Consider the following 9,690-nt stretch of genomic DNA (forward strand, 5'->3'; position numbering starts at 1 on the left):
AAACAAGTGCAAATAGAAAAACTAATATGTAAGAGTATGAACCAACTCTACACGAAGGAAAGAAGTTGAGCAATCACGGTAGTACAAGTTAAATATGGACCTTTTCATTTGTTTCATGTGTCCAGATATTACTTCAATTTTAAGGAAGAAAGACAACTATCCACGGCCGATAATTGGACAATGCGAATTTAAATGAGAGCAACAGCAGCAATAACCTGATTGAGTTGCTCTGAATCACACTAAACATGAAATACCAAATTGTCGTTAAAAAAAACATAAAATTGGGAAAAATCGCTGCCAAATGCTTCTTGAATTAACTATATTGCAATGCATTCCCACCTCGCTTCTAGCTCTTTCATTAGTACAAAAAAGCAATGTTGGGAACTGCCGCAACAGATTGATCTAGATTTACAAGATAGGATTGGGAGCCAAACTAATAATAACAAGAACCCCACCCTTTAAAACCCAAATAACTTTTAAAAAAAGGGGAAAATTGACCAAAATAAGCCACAAGACGAAAACAAAATTATAAAAAAAAATTATCCTAAAACCCAAACCAAGGTATGAAACCTGTCAGAAGCTAAAACCTGAGGGAAAATGGAGCTTCCATACTTCCTGAGCTCTTAGAAACAGATTGAACTAGCCTTGCCACTATTGATTTATCTCCGGGGATTTCTTAATGCAAGAACCAACTCCAAATGCAGCTAGGATAAAAGGGGCAGTCCAATGGTTATGAGATCTAACCAAGCACTGGCGTGCATATCATGTAGTCAACAAGCTCCAATTTAGGGCTTCTTTAACCACAGACCTCCCCCTTCATTAGGTGAAGCTAGCATCCATTAGCAACTCCTTTTGCTATCCCTTTAGCTACAGGTTTCTTTTCCGCTACAGTGACTGGTTTAGCACCCTTCATATCATCTCCCTTTGTAACTGATCCATTTTCTGTAAGCTTCACCTCCCCATTAGTCGGAGCAGCGGGTAAACTTTCCTTGTTCAAACCAGCAGGAACTTCTGAAGGTTTCTGGGACTTAGGTTCCACTTTCGTGTTTTCTTTCTTCTTCTCTTCAGTAGCTTTGCCTTCCCATACCTGCGACTGAGACAACCAAAGAAAACAACCATAATTAACTACCAAGTCGAAGATTATTATTATTATGAAGACATCGACCACTGCTAAATACACTAGTGAAAGCACCTCTTCTTGTTCCTTTTTTTTAAAAAGTTCATTTAATAGGCAGAAATTTAGCACTCCCTCTATCTCAATTTATATGAACCCATTTGACTGGACACGGAGTTCAAGAAAAGAGAGAAAACTTTTAAACTTGTGGTGTAAAATGAAGCACATATATTTTGTGTGGCTATAAATCATTGCATAAAGGTTAAATTGTTACAAATAGGTAAAGGAGTCGTTCTTTTTGGCACGGACTAAAAAGGAAATAGATTCACATAAATTGAAACGGAGGGAGTACATAATAAGCTACCTGCTTCTGGAATAGCTGCTGCTTGACCTTCTTTTCCTGAATTCTCTTCTGACGATCCTCATAGAACTCAAAATCATCAAGGATGCACTGTTTGCTAATATGATCCTTAAATATCTTAATCACCTGTAGGCCCTGCTCTATTTTGACCTGTACAAAGCAATGAAACTGTTGGTAAAAACCATCTTTTGGAATTGGTGAAACGGTTGGTAAAAACAGTAATCGACAATTATATGAAGGTCAAACGAGCCAAGACAGACTACACAGGATCACCCAAAAATCACTACTCTTCTATCTTGCTCATAATATTAAAACACGCGGCATACCTCCTGAGTATCTCTACTGTTGGTAACAGGCTTGTTTTCGTTGTTCTCCAGCGTGATGTTTTTCAACAAGCTGTTTGGTACATCCTTCACGATGTGCCACTTTACAGGAAAGCAGCCGATCCACTTGTCTTGCTGCCAATACTCCAAACTCTTGTTGAAATCAACTGGTCCTACCATCTCTGCAACACCGACAAACTGACCACTTGTATTCACCTGGATAAAAAGACCAAAAATAACCAATCAAAACAAGGAGAATGTGACTCAAAACCAAAAAAAGACTTGAGAATGATGTATCTAAAAAAGCTCACCGAGAAGAAAAGAAAAACAGGGCAACCACCAGACTTTTGTTTAGCCTCCTGGTAAGCAGAATCAAGCTTCTTGTTACCATTTGGTGTGCTAGCCCAAACATTATATTTGATGCTTTTGTGCACATCATCCTCACTGTAAGACTTGATTATAAAAAACTTGGCATCAGTATATGTCACTGGAAAATCTGGACAGTTGTATTGTTCTCTGTCAGGAATCAGGCTTGGTTTTTCTTTCTCAGCATCATTGGTTAGCGTGAGCGGAACGTTCTGCCCCTTGACTGCCAGCGTTACTGGTGTAAAACCCTTTTGATTCTTGAAACCTTTACCTCTAGGTCCCCTGTTGAGCTCATTTAAACCATCCATGTTCTCATTACCGTAGAAACTATTTCCTCTACCCCTGGGTTTGAACTTGTTGTCAACCGTCATCCACCCACGACCTGTGGTACGGGTATCATATCCATTGGATCCAAAGCCCATGCCAGTACCGAATGTGTTACAATACCGCCCCCCATACAGTTTATTGGGGTACATCCTATTCATATACCCATTTGTTGTGTTCATGCCAGAAGAGGGCCTTGGGTGGTGGAAGCCCTGAGAATGAAAAGAGAGTCGGTGTCAACAAGAAAATGAGACCAGAAAATATATGGAGAAAACCCTTACACGCAGCTGCTTGGCTCCAATTACTGGAGTAGGTACTCTTAAGTCTCTTTAAGGAGACGGTAAATATGGAAGAGAAAGAACATATTCATGTTCTCAAATAACATATCATTAGATGCGGATGAACATTCTGATTTTTTGATGATGGAACGGCACTGCCATTTGAAAAAGATGGTGTAAAAGAATTGCTCGACACTAGCCTACCTTGCCCGTCAGTGAACATTGATCCATCTATCCATGGAATGGGAGATCGCACACCATCAAAACCTAATCTAGGGTCGTGATAACCTGAAGCAGCTCCTCCAGGCAACGCACCCCGTCCATAAGAACCATTAGCATTTACGGATGGGTTCTGGAATGCAGGCCTCACAAGCGTAGGCCCAGCATTTCCCTTTACACCACCATTGGCAATGCCATTAGAAATTCCATTAGCAGAATCAACAGACAACGATGCATGGTCAGCAGCAGCAGCAGAGGTGGCAATCTCACCTTTTGGCAGGGCAACTGGAGTAGTGTACGAATTACTGGTTGGAGGGAGGGGCTGGAAATACGGATAGTGGTATTGTTGTGATCCATAGAGCTGGCCATCATGCCCCAAAGTTGGGGCAGGGGATGTAGCACGTGAATATGGACTGTAGGGTGCATAACCATAGCCATGATGATAGATAAGCGACCCATTATCCCCATAAACTCCCTGCATTTTAACTCATTTAAAATCCACACACAGACCAATATTTGCTCGAGCTTAAAAGCAACTATAGACAGCAACAAAGAATTTCCATGACACAAAAATTAATACAGCAAACAGATAAACACATTTAACGTTGTAGCAAGAATTCAAGCAGAATAACTTACAGCCATCTCAACTCCATCCGGATTTAAATATCTTGAATAGTCCTCCCACTCATTACCAGAAGCATCATATCCTAGAGCAGAACAAAAAAAATGTTACCATGAAACAGGTTACCTGTGGTTATAAGATGCCATACCATTTGCATGGTCACATAGTTAAAGAAAGAAACAAAGACTTTTGAACCTTGTGGTCTTAAACATGCCATAATGTTTGTGGTTGTAGTACTTTTGAAACTTGTATGTCCTAAATTGTTTAAACATCAAGTTAAATTGTTTCCGTATTTAGAAGGTAATTTTTTTTCTAAACGAACTAAAAAAGAAATAGGTCACATAAATTGGATAAGAGGTAGTACCATAATAGTATGCTGCAGTAGAGGGATAACCATTAGGAAGATAGCAAAAATTCGGATCTATGAATTCCGGCAACAGAGGGGTCACAGACCGATTCATGGACTGGATCTGACCATTTCCCACGTCTTTTGAGTCCACAGAAGGCTGAAAAGGGAACAAATTTCAGATTAAGAACTGTAGACCAATTGACTGAAACAAAGCATTTAGAAAAAATACAACTAAAAGGAAAATCACCTTCTTTTTTGGCTCTGTAATTTCAAGATTCCTATTCTGAGAATCCAATGACAAATTCTGCAGCAAGCCTGCAGCTTCTATAGCAGTAAATCGTAAAGGAATACCACTTCTCCATAGAATTTATCAAACGAGTTCATTAACAACTAAAGCCAAGACAAACTTCCACTAATACTTATCAAATTTGGAATCAACAAATAGGTCATTTTAAATTATGTAAATAACAAAATTTACTAAAATTATGTAAACAATAAATTTACTAAAACACTTAGATATTTTATTTTTTTCATTATTAATTTTATTTTGTAATATTGGCCTGAGACGAGTTTATAGGGAATAACATAGTAACAGAGGATTCATATAGCTGAGACTGAGGCATAGCTGTTGTTGTATTTGTACTAAAATTAGCACAGAATTCTAAACCGAACTAAATATCTGCTGTTGTTTAAAAGAAAACATCAACTATAAATCGCCAAATCACCTACCCAATTCCCCAACATATATAAGCTGAATTAACCAAGCATAAAAAATCAAAAAACAGCTGAAAAACACATCCTTTATTATAAAAAAAAACTAACAGCCTACACTTAAAACCAGCAACAGATATCCAGATCTATAAAGGCCCAGATAAAAAGTCTACCCCATAGAACATAATTTTAAGCATACATAAATCTACTCATACGTTCACAAACAAGTAAAAATCAAAACTTGGGTCGATTTTAACAGAAAAAATATTGAATAGCCATATGTAAATATATAAGCTAAGGATACGATCAACAGGAGGAGCACCAGCAGCCATAAGAAAAAGATAGATCTCTCAAAAGGAGGAGGAGGAGGAGGAGTAGTGAAACCCTGAAGATTTTGGAAAGGGTTTATGGGAGGAGAGAGAAAGAAACCCTAGAAGAGAGAGCGGAGACAACGAATTTTAGAGAGAGAGAGTTTCAGCCGCCAACAAAGCGAGGCTAAATATATAGAGAGAGAAAGAGGGTTAGGTATTGGGAGAGAGAAACTATAAAAAGGAGGGGATTTTTTGAACCATAAATGGGATGTGATTCAAATAGCACCACGGGTTTTGCACTTAAAGGCCCCTTAATTTTTCTCGTATTTTCAGATCTGACCCTATTCTTTTACTTCACCTGCGGGTGATGCTGCCAGCTCATAGCAACTTACGTGGCAGTGTTTCAGTGGTTTGTGAGATAGTTTGGGTACTTAATTGAATGTTTCGCTTTTAGAATCTTTTTTAATAGGACGAAAAAGTCGCTTTTGGGATTCCTTTGGGTTTTACTCGGTGGACTCTTTGCAATTTCGTTGCAGTTGCATTAACCCCTCCCCTAAGGAACCAACAACACAAAAAAAAAAGGGAAAATATTTTTGGTTCTTGAATTACTTTCCATGTCTTGTTTTATTTAGGGTGTGTTTGGCGGGGAGGAAAAAGTTTTTCATGTTTTCCTAAAAAAAAAAAAGTAGTTTTATCACTTAGTTTTCATATTTAATTAAGAGTGAAAAAAAAAATTCAAAAGATATCTTTAGTATTTGGTTGGTGCCAAATACTCAAAGGTAAGTTGAACAGTGGTTAGACCGGCCATGTTGTATGGGGTAGAGTGTTGGCCGGTTAAAAATTCATATATACAGAAGATGAAAGTAGCAGAAATTAGGATGTTGAAGTGGATGTGTGGGCATACTAGGATGGATAAGATTAGGAATGAAGTTATTCGGCAGAAGGTGGGTGTGGCTCCTATAGATAACAAGATGCGAGAAGCGAGGCTCTGATGATCCGGGCATGTGCGAAGGAGAAGTTATGATGCCCCGGTAAGAAGGTGTGAGCGGTTGGCTTTGGCAGGTACGAGAAGAGGTAGAGGGCAGCCTAAGAAGTATTGGGGAAAAGGTGATCAAGCATGACATGACATGGCTTCAGATTTCCAATGACATGACCCTTGATAGGAAGGTGTGGAGGTCGAGCATTAGGGTTGTAGGTTAGGAGGTAGTTGAGCATTTTTCTACTTCGTATCGGGTGTGAGGCTAGTCTAATAGGTTTTGTCTTAGACGGTTTTTATTGTGTTCACACTATTCTTTCGTTTTTTATAGCACCGAACTTTATTTACTGGTTATTTTTATTGTGTTTCATCTATTTTTCTAGTTCTTATGACGTTGTTATTATTTCTATGGTTTCTGTTGATATGGTATTGATATATTGTCTCTTTTCATCTTTTGCTTTTTCTTGAGCCGATGATCTATCGAAAATAATTTATCTACTAGCTCCATCAGGGTAGGGGTAAGGTCTGCGTAGACACTACCCTCCCCACACCCCTCACTTGTGGAATTTTACTGGGTTGTTGTTGATGGTGGTGGTTAGTGAGTGGAAATATATGATTTTAAATAATATATAATTTTGGTAAATACATGGGATGGGGGTGAGGGAGTTGGGGTGCGAGATTGGGGTAGATGGTGGGGGTGCAAGATTGGGGGTGGGTGGTGGTTTGAGGGAGAGAGGCTGGGGCGAAGAGGGGGGTTGGTGGGGTGGGGTGGTGGAAAATAGGGTGGAAAAGGTTGAAAAAAGGTTTTGAAAAATATTTTTCCTCCTTTTGGTAGAGAAATTATTTTTCTCCAATTTAAAGAAAAGGAGCTCATGAGAAAAATATTTTTCAAAATATTTAAATAAATCCAACATGAAAAAAAATTAGAAAATATTTTCTTTGTACCAAACACACTCTTAATGGCTGTTTGGCCATAAAAAAAAATCACTTTTTCGATTTTTATTTTATTTTTTTCAAAATCAATGTTTGGTCATAAAATTTTTAATTTTCACTGAAATATGAATTTCAGAATTTTTCGAAAATTTAAAAAATTCCAAAAAACTGTTTTTCAAAATTTCACTTCAGATCACTCACAAAAATTCAGAAACAGCCTAAAATTGTATTCATGTCCAAACACAAACTGCAATTATCAAATACCATTTTCACTTTAAAACACTTCACTTTTTTCAAAATTTTACCATTCTTGTGTCCAAACGCCCACTTAATCTCTACATTACAGGAATATGAATTAACACATTTACCCGTTGATTAAAGTAACTATTTTTTTTCCTATGAACTAATAATTAAGTATTCTTATACTAAAATTTACCAAGTATTATGAAACAATAAAAGATGACGAAGAGTATTGCAGAAAAAAGTAGGGAGAGGGAATTTTTATTAATTTGGAGTGTATTACAGTTGAATAAAATCTCTTTATTTATAAGGAAAAAGAGACTTAGCCACCAAGTAACAAACCATAAGATCTCTCTAAAATATAGACATTCACCTTATATACAATTCTATTTATAACACTCCCTCTTGAATGTCTATCTAACAGATAATGTGTCTCGTTAAAACCTTAACTAAAATAAAATCCACTGGGAAAAAATTATAGTGAAGGAAAAAGAGTACACATGTTTAATAATATGTCTTCTAGTAGCCTTGTTAAAAACCTTGCAAGGAAAACCTAGTGGGACAAAACCTTGTAAGAGAAAAAGAGTACAACGCGTATTAACTCCCCCCTGATGAGAGCATAGATTCATATCCTTGAGTTTTCGCATCTCAATCATGTGCACTAGCTTCTTAAAGGTTAATGTCGGCAGAGATTTGGTGAATAAATCAGCCATATTAACTCCAATCAATATGTTGCACCTTAAAAATTCTCGCTATCACATTATTAGGATGTAGTACTTCATGACCAAGAATTGTATATACTTTGAGCAATTTAAATCCTTCATGGATTGTCATATAAGTTAAATCATATAAGCCATATGAATGGACTTTAGATGCATATCAAGTTTTTTATGTCATGCTAGACATAAGATAGATAAAAGTGATTGCACACACCATTGACCTTATACTTTCGAGTGTTTGAACCTCATGTCCAAAACTACATGTCTTTCATATGAAACCAATCCTACTTGAATTGTTTCCTAGACTTAAGATCCTCGTATATATTTAGCGCTATCATAGATGTAGTTGACAAACATTTTATATCTGTTCCAACCTTTTTTTTTCCTTTCATAAAGACATAATAAAGAGGTCTCTTCATTTATATTTCAGGTGCCTAAACCTCTCCTGAGATTTTATGATGTATTACGTCATGTGATCTTTTAGATCACTTGCCTCCTTATTATGATCATTTAGATCATTTGCTCATCTTCTTTATCAAGAATTTTGAAACTGATTGGTCTATACGCTTCAAGCGTACCATAGATTTTGTCCTTCTACAACTTATTCTGATAGGACCATTTGCAGTAAGAATATAGTTATTTTTTTTGGGTCAGCAAATGCGGCTGACATGCTTTGTAAATTATCTTTTATGAACTTCAAGTTCATATGATCTTATTCGAGGATCTAGATGTACAAATGATAATTCATTACACGTAACTTTTTCTCAACTTTTATCTTGTCTCCCCCTTATGTTAGAAAAACTAACTTGCTTCCTCAACTTTGAAAACTCACCTTTGTGTGTTATGGTGTTTATCAAAATATACACTGCATATTAATAATAATAAGATGAAATTATTTGGTTCCTAACCCTGAACTACTTGTGAGGGGAGAATGTAATATATTTTCGTATATAACGTATATCAAACCGATATAGATACATTTGTGCTCATAAGCAATAGTTTAGCTATTAAGTTGAGACACTCAATAAATCATTTTGCTAAACCAACTGTGATGTAAACCAACTTATCAAGATGAACTATCTTCAATAAAAGATCTGGAATATACTCTAAATTAAATTATTGAGGTTATCTGAGAAACACCGTGTTGCGGGTTAACAATAATCGCACATGTAACCATCTCATAGATACAACTTATGTAGTATACATGCAGGTGAATGTGCCCATATTCACCTCTGATATTTTTAAAATTTATGGGATTCAATCCCAATTTTAGTTGGTCTATTAATTAATGAGAACAAGCAACACAAGAGAATTCTAAAGAACTTTCAAGTTCTTTAATGTGTACCCATGTGAATTCTCTTTTATTTCTGCACATTATACTTAAATGAACATAGCTAAAACAATTATGCCAGATGGATAAATTATCAATATTGATAAATTTCAGGTTTACACTGTGAAGTATGCAATTATTAATATACTCCAAGTTTATTATGATATGAGTTTTTATATCAATAAACTTCTACTTTACTATGGTATTTTTTATTTATGTAGTACAAATTGGAGAATAAAGCGGGTAGCTTTTCACATACATATTACCCAGCTATAAGTTGTAGTAATAGAAGATATTAAATCTTTCCTTTATTTATGGTCTCAATATAACTAACCGCTTCTGTGAATACTTTAGAAACTAAATAAGTTTCTTTGAGACTTACTACGACATAATATCTTATTGATAATCAATTTTATTTCTCCAAAATGGTATAATTGTCTCTTTCAGAGCTTTCAATTAATTTTTTACTACCACATATTCATCAACGTTTATATGGTAAATATCTCTTTAAAGG

The 9,690-nt window shown here is 36.1% G+C and overlaps 1 protein-coding gene across 4 annotated transcripts; it reads right to left on the reverse strand.

Annotated features, from left to right (window-relative positions):
• Window positions 1–281: 281 nt before the first annotated feature.
• LOC104096490 (YTH domain-containing protein ECT2-like) lies at window positions 282–5,223 on the reverse strand. 4 transcript variants are annotated; one of them, XM_070191893.1, is made up of 9 exons: window positions 4,972–5,223; window positions 4,204–4,280; window positions 3,972–4,113; window positions 3,803–3,862; window positions 3,622–3,692; window positions 2,110–2,700; window positions 1,802–2,014; window positions 1,479–1,625; window positions 282–1,093 (listed from the first exon to the last, which is right to left on the reverse strand). In XM_070191893.1, exons 1-9 carry the CDS (start codon window positions 4,997–4,999, stop codon window positions 830–832), a joined length of 1,593 nt encoding a protein of 530 aa, XP_070047994.1. In that variant the 5' UTR covers window positions 5,000–5,223; the 3' UTR covers window positions 282–829. The 4 variants fall into 4 exon arrangements, with proteins under 4 accessions (XP_070047994.1, XP_070047995.1, XP_070047997.1 ...); XM_070191894.1 differs by lacking the exon at window positions 3,803–3,862 and having other exon boundaries at window positions 4,972–5,221; XM_070191896.1 differs by lacking the exons at window positions 3,803–3,862; window positions 4,972–5,223 and adding an exon at window positions 3,256–3,460 and having other exon boundaries at window positions 4,204–4,249.
• Window positions 5,224–9,690: the final 4,467 nt, after the last annotated feature.

This window comes from Nicotiana tomentosiformis, chromosome 1 (genome assembly GCF_000390325.3).
Source record: "Nicotiana tomentosiformis chromosome 1, ASM39032v3, whole genome shotgun sequence".
Lineage (NCBI taxonomy): Eukaryota > Viridiplantae > Streptophyta > Magnoliopsida > Solanales > Solanaceae > Nicotiana > Nicotiana tomentosiformis.

Coding starts and splice junctions, on each gene's coding strand:
- LOC104096490 (XM_070191893.1), bottom strand. CDS start 4,999: ATGGCTGCTGGTGCTCCTCCTGTTGATC. Junction 3,693..3,802: donor GGCATGTTTAAGACCACAAG/GTTCAAAAGTCT, acceptor GTTCTGCTCTAG/GATATGATGCTTCTGGTAAT. Junction 1,094..1,478: donor AGCAGCTATTCCAGAAGCAG/GTAGCTTATTAT, acceptor TGGTTGTCTCAG/TCGCAGGTATGGGAAGGCAA.